The sequence below is a fragment of the Acanthaster planci genome, linkage group LG08, assembly GCF_054643075.1.
Source record: "Acanthaster planci isolate LZ-2023a linkage group LG08, COTS_SCS, whole genome shotgun sequence".
Lineage (NCBI taxonomy): Eukaryota > Metazoa > Echinodermata > Asteroidea > Valvatida > Acanthasteridae > Acanthaster > Acanthaster planci.
The window spans coordinates 12714273-12734693 of record NC_141784.1 but is presented as its reverse complement, the minus strand read 5'-3'; the positions used below and the strand labels follow the sequence as shown (position 1 = coordinate 12734693).

The window sequence follows — 20421 nt, the reverse complement described above, 5'->3', positions numbered from 1 at the left end:
ACAATGGTCAAAGGGGTATCCTTATCCTGTTTCCAATTCTACTTTGTTTTAGTGTTTTTGTAAAGTAGAATAAATGGTTACAAAAGGCTTTTATTGAAATATAATATTTTCGTAAGTCAACATTTAATTTTAGACTTTTGTTGAAAAAGTATATTTTATTTAAAAACATTGCAAGTATAAATTGTGTCAAATCTAACAAAAGAAAAAGTCACATGATGATTTGCATGATTGTAGCTAAACTTCTTACGGCGCGGAGCACTGTATGTACATGTACACTGTGTTGTTTCTGCACACATGCACCATTAGGCTATATGCGGCCTGACACATTGACACTGACATAACACTGAGTGATAGCCATGACAGTGTGTACAACTGAGGTGAACAGTAGCTCTCTTTCACATGCGATCACATTCTGGACAGGTGCTGAAATCTTCTTGAAAGTTTTTTGAATTGTGAGTTATGAAATATGTTTTATTTGTTGCGACTTTGCTCAGTTTTGAATGTGAGTTGATCATTTTTTCCCCGTCATGTCCGACTTACTTTTCAGATCATGCCTTTGGCATGTTTGGTTGATGCATCTGGTCCTTGCTTGATGTGGCCAGAAGAGAAAGAGGTCCATAATAATACGGACACTTGATTCCCCTGTGTACAAACCTATGACACTTGTCTGATAAAAATTAAACATTGTTTAAGTAAATGTTTCAGTATTTTCTCTGCTAAATTTCACTTTTTGGGATGTGACAGTTTGAGTGTGTTAAGGGAAAATTACAGGTAGTGTTGTATGCATATGGAACTCATTCCCAAGGGTTAGGCCCCTACACGTATCATATTTTCATTGCACAACCAACAATGACTGACCATATGTGATATTGGCAGATTGCTACACTGTAAACAGTGATTCAATACTCAAACTTTGCTCACTTTTGCAGCACAGTCTGATAGTACATATACCCCCAGAACTGTGGGATCCGACATCCCCTTGCTCCCATGAAGCGGAGCAGACATTATACCCCACAGTTCTGGGGGTACAGTACATGTACATGTATATAATGCCATTCCAACGTCAGCCACTGCTTGCCTTCTCCCCCCTCCCCCCAACGGAAATAGTTATGCTGATTTAAAGACGCTGGCTGTTGACCGGATACATTTGCAGTATTGGGACCTACGAGATATGTGATATAACTGCCATCGCATCAAAAATCAGGAAATGTTGCTGACTGAAAGCTCTGATTTTTCAGAAAATTGTTGACCTGATAAATAAATATCTAGTAGATCATTATTATCATTACCAAATGTAGCTGAGGCCCAAATTCCCAAATTGAAGGAGATATGGCTTGGCCAAGGCATTTTGGTCAAGATTTGTTTGAAAATTATAGATGCAAGTAATCTGTTCATCATAGCTTGACATCAAATCCCATGGTGTTATAACCTCCCCCAAAACTGTGGGGTTCGTCCTCCGCTGTGCTCCTTTGAGTGCAGCAGGTGACAAACCCCACAGTGCTTGGGTCCCAAAAAGTGAGAATGCTTGCAAGTAATGGGCTGCAGCACAGGAACATTCCCAGGTGTCCTTGATGTTGAAGAGGACTCTGCACTCTGTAATAAAGTGTTTGCAGGCCTGACGTCCATGAGGATATTGTAGCCAGGTCCTTTGTTTCGCCACTTACTGTGAAAACAAATCAGACTTGACAAAAGGTGATGAAATTAGGGACCTACTGACTATACCGTTACGGACATTAGGACTCCGATGTCACCTGATCATTACCGAATGTGAAATAAAACCCTGTAGAGTCCAAGTTACTTGTCCTAGGGGCCAATTTCATAGAGCTACTTAAGCACAGAATTTATACTTACAGGTTTTTTGTTTTGTGTGCGAGATTTTGTCACTAAAATGGTTCCAACATATGATGTAAGGTTTTCAGGATGGCAGTCGTCCCAAACATTTTCTCAAACCTTTAGGCTTCTTACTTCCTGGAAAGTGGAAGGTGATGTTCTCATTTCCAGCCACAGGCAGAAGTGCAACAGATCACATCATGCATATGCTGCGTAACTCACAATAAGACCAGATCACAGGCAGCTATAGCTTTCATTTCCTGTACTGAGTGGAGCCTTGGCACGCAGTCATGCAGGCAATGGATAGCCTTCAGGAACTGACAGTCTTCTTGCAAAAGAACAGTGGGTATTGTTTTTTACAGAAGAAATGTGTATTTGATTGATTAGAGTAACCTTACATGTTCATGTATGTGGCAGTGTTTTTTGTTTGTTTTGTGTTTTTCAATAAGAAAGCATTCTTGACATCCATACTGAGCAAGATATCTTGTTCACAATTTTATTTGCATCTTTAATGATTCCAGTTTGATCATACTGAGTGCCTTTTCTGTGTGCACACTTTACCTTTTCCTTCCAGTCACAATTGATCATAGAAAATTCTTGTACTTCATGTTACAGAAAAAAATATGGAAATAGTATCAGTATGTTATTTAATGCCTTGGTCCATTCTCTGCACGCAGCTGCTTATCCTTTTGTGTAATTCACTCAACGCGTAATACCTCTCAGCAGCTGGATCTGAAACAGGCATTTCAGGCTATGGCTATGGTTACTCACTGTGGGTTTCTAATGGCACAAGCCAAAGCCACCAACTGTCCAATTTGGGCTTGGTCTAATATCAACTGGATGATTGAGGTTGCTGTGAAGTGCACAAGAATCACAGAGTACTGATTTGTACATGATTCCTTGCATACTTTGATAATGCTGAACTGTGACTAGGTGGTAAGATCTTGAATGGGCGCTGCAACCTTGCCCTGACGACACACACCTTGGCCCACCTCAACCGCTGCTTCAAGCAGAGTGAGGAGGATTCATTGGTGGATAGCAGGTCACATGATAACGACCAGTCATGTGACAGAAGGCGGCCACAGACTGTGATGTTCCTCCTGAGCTACATCAAGAAGACACCTGCTCTTAAGGTAAAAACATAGAAATGTGCAGTTGAGTCATTATTTTGGGCGGGAAAAAGGGAGCATTGGTCCTGAACTTAGATATCAACCTGGATATATGCCACTGCTAGTAAGCATTTCATTAATTTGAGCCCATTATTGTTTTTCACCTCTGCAGCTGATCCATCCATCCAGTACTCTGCGCGGCCAAGTGGAAATCTCAAGATTCAAGAGTCTGACGATGCTGGAGATTAAGAAAGTCCCTGTCCACATGCTGAATGGCCTAAGATGCCTACGCCATCAGTTGCGGGTCCTCATCTGTTCCCGATGTGTACCCTCTCTCCAGGTGGGAAAAGTTGCCCTGGAGCAGAAAATGTGACTTCTTGTCCAGATAATAATAACAATAACATGATGTATTTGGGTCATTCTTTAAGTGTCCAAAGTGGGGGACACTGGCCAAAATTTGAAAGGTATTTTTCTGCACTGTAGTGAGCTGATTTACATGCTTTAGTTAGGTACCTTTCAGAATCTTGGCCTCTCTTGGCTGCTCAAAGTCATTTTAGATGGGTTCTGTGTAGCTGGACATAGCATAATTACTCAATATAGCGAAAAAATGAAGTCAATGTTAACCCAGTGTACTGTTTTTATTCTGTAATGTTTAATAGTCTTGGAAACATATTATATTGAAATGGGTACATTGCATTTTGAAAATTAGCTCTTCACATTGTACCATGCTCAAAAACTTATAATGACATTGCCACTAGTGCCAAGAACCCTCTGACTGAGAATTTGGGGGGACTTTGTGGAGAATATTTTAATACGTGCGCATCCTCTGTTCACCAGCACATCATTCTCTTTCTTTGGTAGGTTTTGCTGTGTTCATGTGGAGGTGATATGGCATCGGAGGCACCTTGGTCATCCCTTCACACCCTCAATCTCAGCTATAACTACATTGATCACCTGGACAATTCACTGGTAATGTTCACTTATGAATTGCTTCATGATGCATATAAGAAAGCAAATGCCGAGAGAATTCAATTATGGCCATAGTTTTAGTTTCATTGTTGCGTTCCTTGGCATCAGATTAACAGATTTGCTGTGCTCACGTAGCATAAACTAGCTTAAGCAGGTGTGGGTTGGGTGCATGCATTACTTTGGTTTTGAGTCCATCATGTGAGACATATTTAGTGTCCCGTGTCTCTATTTCATCCATGAAAACGTTTGTTGCAGTTGTAGAGAATCTGGAGGAAATAAGTTTTCTCTGATGCAAACTCTCAGTGTATTTTAATTAGTACATTGATAAAAACATTACATGCAGTACTTGGCAACATTCATTTCTTAATCCTGCAGAGATTGCTTCCTGTACTTAAGATGTTAGACCTCAGCCACAACGAGCTCAAACACACCAGAGACCATCTAGAGGTAAGGACAAACAACCAGAAAACTAACCCCCCAAAATTGTGCAAAACATGTGGAATTCATCGAGACATCTGTTATCGATAATAAAGTTCTCCTTATGAGACAAAGCTGAGGTGAAGTTTTTACCACTTACCACATCCTTGAAATCCCTTTCAAATTGAAGTTAGGTGATTGATGGCTCTGTTTTGAAGGGACTCAAGAGATTGTATTGATTACGATGGTCAAAATGTGCATCTTTTCTTTCAGAGCCTGAGTGAGTTGGCCCACCTAAATCTGGGCTATAACCACCTGGAGCGAGTGCCAGCCCTTGGCCTGGTGGCCCGTACCAACCTGCAGACCCTGGTGCTCAGAAACAACAGCCTGGATAACCTGTCTGGCCTGGAGGACTACAGCAGCCTCTTAGAACTAGATCTGGGCAACAACTGCCTGTACGAGGGAAATGAACTTAGAACCTTGGGATACCTGCACAATCTCAGAGAGGTGGGTAGCGATTTGTTTCCCCACCAAAGACCTGATGCTATTGCCCTCTTGCCATTATTTTGGGTCCTGTTTGTTTTCTTTGTGATGAACGTTCCATCATTTTCATCCAACAAATGTTCATCCTTCTCATAGGTCAACCTCCTTGGCAACCCACTGGCCTTTGACCCAGCCTACAGGTCAATTGTCATCAGCAAGTTCCCTCCAGAGGGTGCCTCACGCAAGGTATGGCCAATTCCATACAAACAGTTCGTCACAAGCATGCACCTTCTACTACCATTTGGGTTTTCTTTGTTGGTTAAATTGACTAATGCACTAACAGTTTCAACCTGGTTTCCAGATACTCTTAATTTGGATGCAACATGAACTAGCAGCATTTGTGAATCGGCAGCATGTTTCATAAAAGGTTTAGACAACTGTGTAACTCCTGTTCCATTGTGTTTTAGAGCTTGAAGGATACAACATTCAGGTCTTTTTCGAATTCCTACTGGTTTTGTGAAAGGTTCTTGTTACAAAATTTCATGACTTGCAGAATAAATGAAGACTTAAATTTTATAAGTTGGGGTAAACCATTGGTGATTGTAGTTGCTGAACAAGATCTTCAAAAGCTTATTATTCTAGTTACTGAGATTAAAAAGAGAAATTCACAGGATTGTCTGATTGGATTATCTGGACTGCTGGTTTACCTGCAGATAGAAACATTGGGACTTTTCAATCCAGTTTTGAAGCAGTAAAAGTTTTTTTTGGAATGTAGTTGGTTGAGATCTCCATCCACTGTTTTCTCAACACCTGAAATGATTCCTGCATAAGGTTAATTATAAAGCTGCCATCATCCTTGACAATCTTGAAAGTTTTTCAAACGTAGCGTGGCAGTAACAAGTTGAGTGAAGCATCCATGTGCATTCTGTGCACTGTGTAAATCCAGTCACAGATGTTCACTGTTTTTTTAAATTAACTGCAGGTGTTGTTTATACTCATGCTGTTATGTGGCACTTCCAAGAAAGTTTGTAATTCCTGTGTTTCTTTTATGTTTTGGGCATGTCATTTGGAACTTTTGTCTGAAGTAATTTGGTTTTAGGAAGCCCATAGCAGTTGGATTTGAAAAGGTTTTCCCTTTCTTCTGCACATTAAATTTGCACCTTTGTGTAACTCCATGTACCTGTCCTTTTAAAACTTTGACTCCGGCAACAGTACACAAATTTACCCGTAAAATTAATTTCTTTTTTTTAAACCATGAAATCACATGGGACTTCAGTATGCATTGTGACATGGGCATTACTCACTGTCGGCTTTTTTGTCCCACAGCCTTCCAAACTGACAGACAAGGCTTTGCTTTTGTGAGGTTGAACCGTTTTTATTCCATGTTTGTCTGTTTTTGTCTGTCTTCATTCTCACAGATGTATCTAGACGGTGTTCCTCTAACTAGCACTGAAAGCCAGGTAATAAACAACCCTTGCTGTCTCATCAGGACATTTAACAATAGATCAACAGTCACCCTCCATGTGTGCACATTATGGACTTTCAGGCACTTTTTCTCATTTTTGTTCTCTTCATTGGAATGGAGTTGTCTATTTATGCATTTATTTTAGTGAATGTACTTTTGATGGCACTTGTGTTTACTACCTGCTTTTCTGCAGAAACTTGCTGGCTGTGAATAGCATATTTACATTGGCTTGTTTGCTACATTGCTTTAGTATTGGCTTTTGCCCAGTGGCGATCAAATATTATTGCGGGTTCCCATGGCAAATAGCTGTGTTAGGTTTCTTGTGAGGAAAAGAGCTTTGCAGAACACGATGTACATGTGTTCAGGGGGCCAGCATTTAAAGAGCTGCTGAATACAGAAGCAACATCTTCCCCTGCGCTCACGAGTGCAAGCGCGACTTCATTCAATTTGACCCTCTTCTCGCACTTATGCGGCCCAAGCGAGTGATTCACTGAGCCGGATATGTGGGTAAGTGTCCCACAATAGGAGGATGCATTGTCTTAGACAAGTGTCAAGGTTTTAAGGTTTATTTATTCTCTAGGGTATCCAAATCAGTCATTATTAATAAATAATTCAGGGTCATACTCCTGAGGCAAGACTTTGCACCACAGACTGTCATCTGAATGTAAGTGTATGCAAACCAACAATGTTTTCGTATCAGCACCAGGTTCAGAGTGGTGATCTTGGCATTCAAGTGACTGTTGCATCCCTGTTTTTGGCCATCACTTAGATATTGCTTTGAAAGCACAAGGAAATAAGCTTGTGGCCTTTGTGGCTGTACATTTCTCTGAAAAGCGACTACAGATAAAGATTGCCGTTTCTTTCCTCATATTTACTTGTGCCCCCACACGAGAAATGAGGCGCAGTTTTAACTTAATCATCAAAGTTGATGACCCTTTGAATAAGCTATGTGGTACCATGTGTTTTACAAAAGTGTTCTAATATAAATACAACCACTTGTGTGATGAACTAGCAGCAGCCCTATTCTACTCTTTTGTGGATTCTTTTCTGGAGATCAATCTAGTCGGTATTCATATTACCCTTTTAACACATGCTCATGCTTTTTGTGCTGGTAGTAGTTTCATATTCATCAGTATGTACTCAACACCTGGTAGAAAGACTGTTCTCTCGTCTTGTTGAACTGTATGTGTCCTCTACAACATTTCAGGGCTTGATATTTGCATTGCTTTTTGGAAAGCACAGTTTGGAGCTTTGAGTTAGAGCTGCAAATATGTACTTGGTTATGTGTACAACTTTATCGGAACATGCAACTTGTACGTGTATGAACAATTAATGTGGTGGCCAAAGTGAACAATCTGAAATTTGAGATTATATGTACTGGGCTCATTTTAATGATTCCATCTCGATAATATGTTAATGGTTATTGCCAGATTACGCTGTAGTCTACTTGTATGCCAGCTCATTTCTCTTGACTCTGTCAAGCAATTAGGCATGTTCACTTTGACAACAGTGAAAAAAGGATTTGTGCACTGTGACTATAGGCTATGCGACCTATAGCACTGCGTGCTTATGGCGAAGTCTGTTGGGTCCTTTTGTGAGTGCTTTCATTGTTGATTTCATTGTAGTGCTGCTTTTTTTCTTTAAAAAATGTACTTGATTGAGCATGACACAAATAGAGTTTGTGCTGTATTTTGTTGTTTGAATGTGGGATGCTAATGCTATTTTTAGTCATTTCCTAGGAACACTTCATCCTGAGAAATCTGTAGAGTGCTTGCAAGATGAAGTACAATTTGTAAAAGCTCCAAACAAAAGTGTGTAAAAATCTAGTGCACTGGATGGGCAGCCATACATGTATCTGGTTGCTTTTAAATTATTGACAACTGCTTACGTGTAATCATTGTAGCACTCAATCTGTCTGCTAAGGCAAGCACATTCCCCTTAAGAACTTCCTGTGCTTTATAATACTCTCTTATGTAGGTCAAGGGTCAGTGAGGTCAACAGTAAGAGCCAGTGTATTAAATCTCCTTTTCCATTGTTACGCCCATCCTTATTCCATCAGAATACAATTAGAAGTTTGTGTAAAGTACAAGTATGCCATAGACAGTCAGATGACATGGTTATCTCAGCCTTGAATCAACTGCCCTCTTGCTTACTGTTTGTCGCCCGAACATCTAGTGATGTCTTATTTATCAAGTCAAAAAGTAAGAAGTTTGACGGTGTTTTTGTACTAAAACAGGCCATACCCAGAGTCAACTTGGCAAAACCTGTCTTGCGCATCCCCTCCCAGTCGTCTCTGGACACCACCAGCTCCAACCTCTTCAATGATGTCTCCAGCTTTGATGAATCGACAGACATGGACAAGGGCAAGAGGCCAAAGGGCAAGCGGGCACCAAAAGTGAGGCATGTGTCCATCCCTGACCAGGGTGTACAGAAGGACGATAACAAAACCAGAGGTGAGGCTTTGAAATTCTCCTCCCAAGTGTATTACTCTAACCCAACAGAATCTGATTGAGAGAATTTAAAATTCCACGTACCGGTACATGTATGTACCACTCACTGAGTTTAGATAATCAGAAACAGCAGCAGGCCTTGAGCAGAAGTGCCCCCTCATCAGTTGAAAAGAGCCATGTTGACCAGGAGTGTTCATTTTGTTGCTGGCGATGTTTCCATAACACATGCATTTCACAGTCATTCATGAACCAGTGAAGTGCAGTTCCTACCAAAGGAGCCTGCATTGCCAGGAAGATTGTGCCTGCTTGTGGTCCAGCTCAGGGCTCATTGCCAAATTTTTTCATTGCTGAATGTATGCTTTATGACCTTTTTGTCGCTACATTAGAAGTTTTTGTGCCATAAAAGTGTGATTCCCATCCACCAATTCCCTGCCTATGTTACTGAACTACTCATCCCTTTATACCTTTCAGATCTGCTTAAGACCAAAACATTTTTTTTTGGATAAAGAATTGCACATTCCAGCCACTATTACTTTGCATGCGGCTTGATGTTTGATGCTCACCAGTATTCAAAGAATAAACCATTTGGCTCTTGCTGAGTATTAGATTATGGCACTCAAATATCTAATGGTACCAAGAAAATTAGGAATTCTTGGTCTGTAAGAGTGTTAAGGGTTAAATATTGTGACATGTTATTTTACTTAATATCAGTCTTCTACTGAATGATTAATCAGAGAGTTTGTCTTGGCACTTTTGTGCTGAAACAGCTATGGCATTGATAAGCCTGTGGAAGATGTAATTTGTGTTTATTAATGTAAAACTTCACATCAGTAGGAACTCAGTACACCCTTTGATCCTACAGTGATTAAAAGTGACAGAATGTGTACTAAACTAGAGTCCATCTAGGCACATGCAAGACATTTGATTCCATTGCGAAGGCTCTTAAATACTAACTCATCAATATGTTCAATCTTCTCAGCTACCATGCTCCGAGACTCGGACATTGAAGACACCAAACAAGAACTTGAGAAAATGCGCCAGCTCCACGGGGCAGACTGGTTGCTGGCATTGCAGGCACCGTACAGAGAGTCAGTGGACACCTGTGAGTCCAAGGCGGAGAAAATAGTGGAGCAGATGGCCCCAGCAGAGGGAAACAGGAGCAACTCTTTAGGTCCCGGGAGCAGCGGCATCGAAAGCGACATCGGTAGCACTGTCAACGACAACGTCGTAGTCCACGAGGACATCAATGGCAGGCGTGTTGACAGTGGCATCGAGGGCATCACCGAAAAAGTGATACGTGCACCGACAACCGAGTTCACTCCCCCAGGGGAAAAGGCAAGGTCATCGGCTGTTGCAGGACAGACAGTTCTCCTGGAGAAGAAAAATTCCAAGCCTTCTATCTTTTTAGAGAGGTTGGGCTCAGAGTCAGATGTTGCACTCGAAAGCTGCTGGGTGGAAGGAAATCCTGAAGAGGAAGGTTTGTAATCTTACAGTGGCAGAAATATATTTGAAATTGATGATAAAGCTGAAGTCTCTCTGATTGTCAAATCGGTAATTGTTCTTCATGGACTGTGTGTGTACAGGTACCCCAATAAATGCGACAAAGAGGCTTCCAGATTTGTGGGCTGTGGGGTATGGGAAATGACCATTTATTTATTTATTCTTGATTATCCAGGGTTAAATCACCTCACCATAAGCTGTTTTCCACTGGTGTGTAGCAGTTTACAAGGAAGAATAACAGAACAAGCTAGTTACAAGAAACAAATTATTACCATCAAACACTACAGACTAAAACACTATAGAGTACAGCTGGTAACCAGTGACTTCCGCATGCTCACATTATTTCTGGCCACAGGCAAGTAATTTAGACACAGCCAAATAAAGAGAGAGATTGAATGGGCAGTGTTTGAAAGCAACCGCTGTTTGCGAGGTGCCTAGGTGAAGACCCAGCAGGCATATATGCATTCTGTCCTTATTTATGCTGCAGGTCCATGAAACTGGTCTGTCTGTAATTCCAGAAATCAGGGGTCCAAAAGTGGCTTTTTATGTGTCCCTGTTACATTTGACATGAAAATATCACCGCAATTTATTTCAAACTATTACTATTTGTTTGGCAGGTAATTTGCATTAGTTCATCACTCTTGCAAATTAGAAAATGTGTTCTGAACTTACAAAATCATGTGTCAGATGATACAGGGAAAAAATAGACCCCCAATTTCAGGAATCACCCCTGTACATGCAGTGTATCAGCACCATGGGGCGTCCATACTTGGTACCAAAGTGTCCCGTGTCTTGTTCACGCATTGTGCCTTTAATGACCATACAGGTACCTTAATGAACATACTCATCAGCCATCTACCATGTGTATACATGCATGGTGGTGCAGGTGTTTAGTCCAAAGTTACCCTTATCTTTCACACAGTGCTTTCCCAACACCTGAGAAATACATTTATGCACAGAGACCATGAACTAGGTAATCATTGAATCCTGGGTAATGAGGGGAATGGTTTGTCTCATTAATTTAGGCACATACTACTTGAATGATTCTCTATATTACTTTATTTGTTCAAAGTGATACCATATGATATACAAATATGACCAGTTCTAAACAGGCATGCAACTTTTCCTGGTTCAACTGATTTCCTTATTTTGCACTTCACACTTATGCCATTGAAAATTGAAAAACACTGTACAAAGTCTTGTAAAGATAGGAATTTCTTCGTTTTTTTGTCAACATGTATCTTGATAACGTAAGAAGTATCACTTGTTGCGTTTCCTTTGAGACAGTTACAACTGATTAGATCAGATTTGAAAGTTTTCTGAAAGTTTAAAAGCGTCAGTTTTTAACATCTTGATTACTCAACCTTTTTTCCTTTACCTTATCCCCCTCTAGAGCACGAGCTGTGTAGTCCTCTCCTGGTCACCATGCAGGAGCCCAGCCAAGACAAACCCCTGCATCTATTTGTGACGGTCAGGGAAACTCACTTGGAAGAGAGAGACTTGAATGGTCACGTGACAGAGAGGCTGGAGTTGAAGTGTCTCAAGAGGTGGGTTCTTTCTGACACAACTTTGATTCCTCTGGTCAATTTTTGCAACGTTGGTGAAAATAATGGACATTGCCCTCCACAGAAATACCTGAAGAAATTGACATTTCAGATGTCTTCGCAAACTCTTTTTCACAAAAGTGGGACTATTTCAAAGGAGTAATTGGTGCTGTAGAGCCTTAACCCTGAAACCACAAAATATTTTGGATTTTTTGTTGGAAAATTTCCTCCAAATGTTATAATATGGAAATAAAAATTGCATTCCATTCTTTCTCCTCCGAAAGGTTCCCTCCAAATGCCAACATTTGTTTTTTGATCTGGAACTCTTTCTGCGATTTTTAAGGTGTAGCTGTATATATCTGCCCATATGCTATAAAAGTGTGCCTGTTTCAGTCCAATAATTTGTACTGCAACTTGATTCCTTTATAATATTTGTAGCTTTGTGCATTCTGTTCATGGGTCACATGTATATCCCAAGTTGAAAGTACTTCTGCCAAATTCACATCCAACTTTCAGTTGACTAGCAGTGAAGCAGAAACCTGTTCATTTCTTTCATTTCAAAATAACACAGGCAAACCCAATGATTTGGGAAGCAAAATGTTTCGAAATGCTTACCACTATTTAAATTTTGGTGCCTTCGCCTGTGTTGACTCTTTTCAGAGAGGACTCATGAGAGAAAACACATGCTTAGTGTGTTGGTATAAAAAAGGTACCTTTGAACACTGTCTAGAAAAAAAGAACAATTTCAAATTGAACCCTGTCAACTTGATTGGTCTGTACGTAAATGCAGTATGCAGCAGACACATGAGCCTGTCTGGAATGAAGAGGTCAGAGTGAATGACATCTTGCCGGTTGTCAAGCTGACTTTTGACTACATCAGGAGAGATCGCCAGAAACGAGAGTACATTCTAGAGGATGAAGATAGTTACCAGGTATGCAGCCTGTTGTGTAAACTTCCTGTTTACATTGAAGTTTCAGTTTCCTTTTTCTCAACTTCAGATGAAACTGCACGGAAATGGATTGACCCCTAAGTGAAGTTTCCCAAGATTGTTACTCTTGCTGTAGGTTGCTAGCATCTTAACTCTATACATGACTTCGATGTGATTGGGTCTCGTGGCCCCAGACTAATGCTCCTGAACAAAAGTATTGAATAGTTCTGTTGGTAGAGTGAGCTGAGTTTTGAATGTCGCTGGTTAGAATCCTGGCTGAATATTTTGATTGCCTGTTTTTCATCTTGGTATGCTTATTTTTCTCGGATAGGTTAGTTGGTTATTTGTTATTTTACTGGAAAATTTTCCTTAGTTTCTAGAAAACTTGTACTAATTTCCATGTTATCTGTTCATTGGTCATTCGAACAATTTATTTTGATGTTAGAGTCCTACGCAGACATTGAACACATATCATTTTGTCCTTTTATTCCGTAGAGCCACAGTGAAAGGGGTTTTGAAACTCTTTAAGTGTGCAGCTAAGCTCTGTCGATTTGCCTTGTCATAGTTAACAGGAAGAAATACTTTCTGTTCCTACTCCCCTTAAGATCCTGAGCAAGACCCTTCAGCCATTTCTGGAGGAGAACCGGCTAGCTGCTGCCACTCACAAGGCCATATTCCAGTGCCTGAAGTGCTCCAAAGAGTTTGCCCGGCACCAGGCGAAGAGGAAACTCCCGGCCCGCCAGAGGGGTAATTTCCGAGGGGGTTACAACTCGGAAGAGGAGAGCAGCAGTGGTTAGTATTCAGGACTTTTTTTTACCTACAAGAGGTTCAGTTTCTAATGAAGCTTTAATCCAAAAAAGGAAAGCAGCTCGCATCAAAATTCTATTGTTTACAGCGGAGGCTTGTCCTTAACCCAGATACTGCAGAATCCCGTGGGAAGACGTTGTAAGCTTGACAAAAGTACAGCCCAACTAATGTTACTTAAACATGGGACTTACCTGTAGTGCCCCGTTAAAGTTTTAAGGACAAAGAATTTCACATAGGTTTCCTGCACGGTGGAGAATGTGGGAGCATTCATGGTTAGTAGCAAATATGCTAAGGGAGGTTTTTCGGAGAAATTTGTCCAGTCCCCCAAAACCTAAAGGTATTTCTTCTTTTTTCCTTTGAATTAGACATTGAAACTTGGATGAATGAGGTTGCAGTGTGTCCGTCCTGTGGCAGTGATTTGATTGTCGAGCTCGAAAACCCTGTTTCACCAAGCAACTACACCTCTGCTATAAGCACGCCAACTGGGTCCCTTAACTCACTTGAAATGAACCTTAGACCCATGGCAACATCTTCTCCTTGGAAAGTCAAGTAAGAACTTATACTGTAGCCTACACAGACAAATAGGTTTCATAGAATGTCTCTTAGGTACTGATAATGAACCTAACATACATGTATCAAGTTTTCCCCATAGAGTTAACACACAGTTCACAAAAAGTTGAAGGAACCTCTACAAAATGTACTTTGACTTTCAAATCATTTACAGAGTAATCACAAGGCAAGCAATTAGACCCAGCCATGCTTTTCTGCACTCTTTATTTACTCTCTTTTCAGAACTTCAGAATGAAATTCTTTACTATACAGTTAATTTATAGCACTTCAGAACTCCCTGTGCAGGAAAATCTAAGGAACTCTGTGCACTTTCGTGTATTACATTCAACGTTTATTTTGCAAGTGGGAGGTTGGTACCACGGGAGGTTATTAACTCGAAGTGGATTTAAAGTCATTTTAATAGAAAGGGTGTTTTTTGTCACCAGTGGCTCACACATTCGTGTATTTTCTCACATCATTGGTAATCTATAGCATAAGGTGCAGATTCTGTTTTTGTTTTATTACTTTTGAGATTGTTAGCAAATTTGTTAATTTCTGTCCTTGGTCATGTTGAGTTTTATCTGATCTGGCTTTTGTCACTTAACCATCTTTGGTCATTTAATCAATTTGAAGTTCTGCGCTTATTCAAAACCTTTTTCTAGTTTTCAATCAACTGTTGGTAAGTTATCGTGCACCTTGAGTTGCGGGCTTATTTTTGTTTGAATGTGTACTATGTCACCACCAGAAGATATCAGTGATTGTTTTGAACTGTATGGAGCTTAAAGAGTTTTAAACAAAGTCTTTTTGCTTGCTTTAATTAGGTTGTTTTTTAGTCTGTGAGCTGATGATATATGAGTTGTCATATGTGAGATATTTTAACAGACTGTCAATTTTTATTTTTTTTTTAGGGATAAAGAAGCAGTGTTCTTATCATCAGCTGAGAAAAACAGGAGTGGTTCGTCTACTGAATACCACAGTGCTGTCAACTCCCTGTCCTCAAGCCCCAGCCAGGGGCTAACATCTGGACCGACCGTCAGCTTGTCATCTTCAGGCACCTCCACATTGGTCAACACCTCTGTCCTGCATTCCCCGTTCGGTCGGCAGAGGCACATCACTGAGGAAACACTTGAAGGTGACACAAGTGAGATGTCGGTGCACCTGGGGCAGGACACACTGCGGAACACGCCTCAGGACACGCCGGGCAGTGAAAGCAACTTCACCCTGCCTGACCCGACCATCAGGATGAGCCGGGGGGACGAGACCAACCCCCTGGAGAACATCTCGGCTTACCAGCACGAGAAGCTGCGCGAGTTGCTGCAGGAGAACATGGCGCCCTTTAGCCAGAAGTACTCGCTGGTGCCCCCGGACATCCTGGACGGAGTGAACAGCAGGGATGCCTCAGGGGCCACTACGCCTAGATCCAGAGGGGCTACTAACCCCCCGTCAAGAAATGAGACAGACAGTGTCACAAACTCACTCATTGGAAGGAGTGAAACTGACAAAGCAAATCGCTCCAGAGAAAATAGCTTGAATGCCATGACCAAGAGCAATTCTGTAACCACCACGGAACAGCAGAAAAGTAACACTCCCAACAGTTTTGATAAAGTTCAAAACCATGGCAGTAGACCTTGCAGTGAGGATGACATCGTCATATTGGCGGCAGAGAAATCAAACCACAAGAGACTGGATGTAAGTTACCGTGACTCAAATGACAGTATCCAAGATACCGCCTCTCATGACATGGTGGGCGTGGGACGTGCTGGCAGCACGGACAGCGAAATAGCCGTCCTCCGCAACAACAGCATCGATACAGTAAGCATCACCTCAGATTCAGTCTTTGACTCCAGCCTGAACTCTGAGCAAACCAACCTTGCCAATGCCCTGAGTGATGCTGCCAGCAAGCCAGAAGTGAACAGCACCAGGACTTCAACCGATGATGAGCTTACCCACAAGGTCGAAAACTCAGGGACACCTTCAAAGTCAGACAAGGGCTGGCAAATCTCAGCTTCCAAGCACTCTAGTCAGAACTCCTCATCAAGCAAAGAGAGCTCTTTAAACACATCATTTGAGGCTAGCTTGAAAGTGCCTAGAAAGGAATCCATGATGGACACTAAAGACGGCGATTTCAGCAATGTCGACCACAGACTCAAGCTGTACTTCTCCATGTCATTGTTTGGTAGCAAAGAGGAACTTGCCTGCATGACAAAGGTCAGCCCATGTTTCATAAAACTGCTTTTGAATCTCTAACTCCCATTTCAGACAGGCATTCCAAAGTCGCTCCAAACCACATTTAAAGCAAATTTTGATGTAAGTATGGCAAAAGTTTGACGTCTGAAACAATTAGGAGCGACCAAGCATGCTAGCAGGCAAAAGACCAACACTTGAAGGCACTTGGAATGACATCTGAGCACTTTGGTTTCAGACGTCGCTCTTTTCATGAGCTGAACCCAGTGCAAATGTATGTATTAAGTTTGTCTGTAGGCAAATTTAATTGGGTCAACCAGAGTTTCTCTTAATTCTGTTTGGTTCAGGGCTACTCAAGAATGCCTGTCTGAAATGAGTGTTTCCAAGTTCTTGTATGTGCCTTTGACACTCAGTTCTTTATATCATTTCAATTCTCCCCTAAACTGAACCTGAAGTATTGAGTGCATATTTAAAGTTCCTCATCTCTTTTTAAAACCATTCTTTGTTTTCTGTTCGCCTTTAATACCAATTCATGCTGGGTAGATAATTAAGCTTGCCTTTTCACATAAGAGGTGTTTTTCTCACTCTTTGCAATTCTGATTGTCTTATGTAATTAACTTTTTTTTTTCATTTAAATTAGTCTCATTTTTTCTCCCAAGCTTAACTACATTGTATATCTTGTCTCATCAGCATCTGAAATTTTTCTTCCCATAGCTCTTTCCCTGCCTTTCCTGACTTTTTGTTTCTTGTACATCATTTCTAGACTGGTTTTTTTCTCTGAGCGTGTTCTCATTACCGGTAGTTCTTGGTGTGGTTTACAAATGTTTTTTTTTTCTTTTCTCTTTTTTTTTGGTATTTTTGTTTGTGGTATATGCAGTGTCAAATTTTCCAGTTCAGCAAAACCACCAACTTCTCTGGTCTTCTGGTTGTCTCAACTCAAAACATCTACATCATGAGAATCAGCAGAGAGGAAAGGTAAAATGCCAGGTTCTTAAAGCTAGTCTTTTTCTCATGTTCTTCAACTTAGACTTCAGGTGGAAAACGTTCCACCCTGACTCCCCTTTAGGTTTTTACTCGGTAAAGCTGTCAAATCTGGGCGCTCTTCCTGCATATATCTCTCAGCTACTTTTTTGCCCTTCGGCAACCTTTGAAGCCTCACCTACTTCCTACTGCCCAGCACACTGCAAGATCTCAACCCACTGCAGTGACAGTGGTGGATTCCAGTATCCAAATGTAGGCCTGGCACCCTGGGAGTCACTGAGACAGCCCTCTTTAACAACAGTGACATTTGTGAGATGAAACTAACAAAATCAAGTAACAGGATGAAAGATGGTCTGTTTCCGAGATAAACAGATTTTCAGATTCAGTAGGATTAGAGGCAGTGTTTTACTTTGGTTTTGCTGTGCTTGGCATTCAACATCCCAAAATGCCTGGAGGTTTTATCCATACAGCCTTGGTCATCCTAAGTGTTAGATCTGAAGCTGTGAAACGTAAAATCTGGTATATTTTCTGTACCAGATTTATCCAGTAAAAAGCAAAATGTGCAAGCTTTTAAGAACACACTAACCATAATGGTAAGCTTCCATGCCTGTGCTTTTCATAACCTCTCACAGATTTAGATCCTTTTGTCTAATATGTAGTGAGAAGCCCTCTGATTGGCTGTCTAAGAGATCCCAGCACTCCATCAGGGACCTGATGCACGTGCACCTAGGACCCAGTAGCCAGAGTTTCCAGCTGGACTTCAACAATGAGGGCGTTTTGTACACCATTGTCATATGGGACACAGAGATGTGCAAAGCATTTGTGTCGCAGTTCGAAAGTAAGAATGCACTGCTTCTAAGTTATGATTTGTGATGAGGGAGATGAATTCCCTGAGCTGCTTTATGATATTGAACGCAACTATGAAGAGCTATATACATGTTTTTTCTTAGACCCAAATAATCCTAACTGTTAGTTAATCCCCTTGGAATCAAGCCTGAAGACCAAGGCTGTGTTGAGTAATCTCTTTGAACAAGTAGGAATAGTTTGACACAGAAATCTTACCAAAATAGACTTCACAGTTTGTTTACATGTGCACTTTCCTATGTCTGAGAGGTGGGATACTTTCTCCTTAGAAAGCTTGCTTGTAAACAAAGGATGACATTACTGTGTTACAGTTCTATTAATATAGTTGGAGACCAGCTTGAGCTTCATGTTCTTTCACATTGGTTTTGTGAAATGCATATGTTGGCAGCAGCCCGATATTAAGATTTTAGGACATTTTTGACCCAGCCTTCCAAAATGAGGTATAAGTCAAAACTTTTGATTAATGGGCCTTTAATAAGTCTTGCATAAGAGAAATCAATATGACCTAAGTAATGTTTTTCTCCCGTGAAATTTCAGTATCCGAAAGGATACTAAATTAAGCGATGGGCCCAAGTGGAGAGTTTTGAGTGAAGTGCCCAATGTAATTGAACAAGGTGGTGGGGTGTGACCCATTGGTTTGGGTTTGTTACTCCCAAACGTAGGGTCTGGGTTGGAATCCAACAGCTGGTTGAATGTTGTGACCTTGGGCAAGTCACTTTACTCCCACTTGCCTCTCTCCACCCAGGGGTATAAGTGGGTACCTGGAAGGGTAGGTATCCTTGTGTTTGATTAGCAATTAGAAATGGCAGCATTGCAGTGCGTGATCTCCAGGGAGCTGAGATGGTTGACCGAATGTTTAAGAGTGCTTGACCAATGACGATGATGCAGCACCTTGACCACCAGTATTGCCGGTTCATAAATACCTCGGACAATCTCCCTATTCAACAATGTGCAACTTGACTGTGTATTAACATTTGATAATGCCCACTGAGAAGAAATAAATGTGAAGTAATAAATACTGTCTCAAGTATTTATGAATGCACATTTAAGACATTTATTCCCTTAATATATGCCATTTATTACGTACTTATATTATTCCTGTATAAAGAAAAATGTACTTAAAGGCTAATTTTGTTACATCTGATTCCATCATTTTATTTCCAACCAACAACTTCTTCTGGACTCTTCCGCAGAGGCAATCCAGAGAGCCCCAGTGGGCAAGAAGCGACGCTTCAAGGGTGTGGTGCGTGATCATCCCAACACCCTGATGAACCTCATGAGCCAGGTCTTTGGCGAGTCTATGGATGAGCCGTCAGGCGAGAGGGAAATTGAGATCAGCCTGTATTTGCTGGCCTATGAAAAAACCGCCAAGAATGTCAAGAAAGGTGGGAAGGAGATGTTTCATTTTAGTGTGTTTGCTAGCCAGTTTCTCCGATGAAATTAGCCAGGTCAGTATTTAAAAAAGGCAAAGTCATTCAACTTATGCTGGTCGGTGTATGGCCACACCAGTAGGACCAACAGCACTCACACTTATTGCTGCTCTTAAATAACCTCTGACATGCGTCAGTTTGTCTGGTAAATAAACATTTATAGGGAAAAGCACCCAATTACGCACCTGCTCTCATCTGTTGGCTCAATTGAATAGGAAGTGATGGATTATCAAAACAACTCTGAATGTCAGTTTTGCAAACATCAGACATTCCTACAATTGTCACAAGTCCTCCAAAAGTCATTCTGTCTTAAAGAAATCACAAACCTTTCAAATGAATTGGACAAAGCATTACTTTGTCATTGTTCACCCTGTCACTTGTGACTGATATTGTGGTATTGTGATTGGCTGGTCTTGTGACAAGACTTGTGGGTTGACTTGCTCAGCTGCCACACTGCCAACTGTCAGCAGTCCTTGGATGGGAACCATCCTACACTTTGTTGGTTGGATAGGTTGCTTGCTCAAAGCAATGTCTGGGGCTTGATAGACCTTCTCTGGTCAACCCTGCAGGTAATTTTTCTTCGGATGGGATGTTAATCTGTAGGCTGTGCATACTTTACCAGTGCAGACAGAGCTAAAGAATTTCATTGTGGGAGAGTAGGGCTTGCCTCAATATCTCTGACCAGCAGCATGATGCAACAAACAAGCTCATTATATCCAGAAGAAAGGCATGACATAAATTGGCTTCAGATAATGTCATATGTCAACTACATGCATGCACCATTTAACTTTTCAGTTTCACATTTCACACTAAAGTGGTACAAGCCATTTTCCTGAATGGCAATGCTTAAAATGCTTCCCTTACGACTGATGAAGTTGGTGCCATCGTCTCATGCAAAATTTCCCCTGCT

At 41.1% G+C, this 20421-nt stretch overlaps 1 protein-coding gene across 10 annotated transcripts in view; it reads left to right on the top strand.

Moving 5' to 3' along the window:
* The first annotated feature begins 240 nt into the window (after positions 1 to 240).
* The window catches only part of stk11ip (serine/threonine kinase 11 interacting protein), a 34282-nt gene continuing 14101 nt past the window's right edge, over positions 241 to 20421 (top strand). For 3 of the 10 annotated variants that reach the window (XM_022231359.2, XM_022231353.2, XM_087139873.1), the window contains exons 1-19: positions 242 to 452; positions 2002 to 2172; positions 2764 to 2963; positions 3112 to 3279; positions 3801 to 3908; positions 4284 to 4355; positions 4599 to 4832; positions 4965 to 5054; positions 6227 to 6268; positions 8510 to 8726; positions 9703 to 10200; positions 11617 to 11770; positions 12558 to 12699; positions 13302 to 13488; positions 13869 to 14052; positions 14961 to 16260; positions 17114 to 17211; positions 17877 to 18055; positions 19275 to 19466. In XM_022231359.2, coding sequence (XP_022087051.2) covers positions 2121 to 2172; positions 2764 to 2963; positions 3112 to 3279; positions 3801 to 3908; positions 4284 to 4355; positions 4599 to 4832; positions 4965 to 5054; positions 6227 to 6268; positions 8510 to 8726; positions 9703 to 10200; positions 11617 to 11770; positions 12558 to 12699; positions 13302 to 13488; positions 13869 to 14052; positions 14961 to 16260; positions 17114 to 17211; positions 17877 to 18055; positions 19275 to 19466 — 4117 coding nt within the window. In that variant the 5' untranslated portion in view covers positions 242 to 452; positions 2002 to 2120. Of the gene's footprint in view, positions 453 to 1919; positions 2173 to 2763; positions 2964 to 3111; positions 3280 to 3800; positions 3909 to 4283; positions 4356 to 4598; positions 4833 to 4964; positions 5055 to 6226; positions 6269 to 8509; positions 8727 to 9702; positions 10201 to 11616; positions 11771 to 12557; positions 12700 to 13301; positions 13489 to 13868; positions 14053 to 14960; positions 16261 to 17113; positions 17212 to 17876; positions 18056 to 19274; positions 19530 to 20421 lie in introns of all 10 variants that reach the window. The other 7 variants (XM_087139876.1, XM_087139875.1, XM_022231356.2 and 4 more) reach the window with 7 other exon arrangements.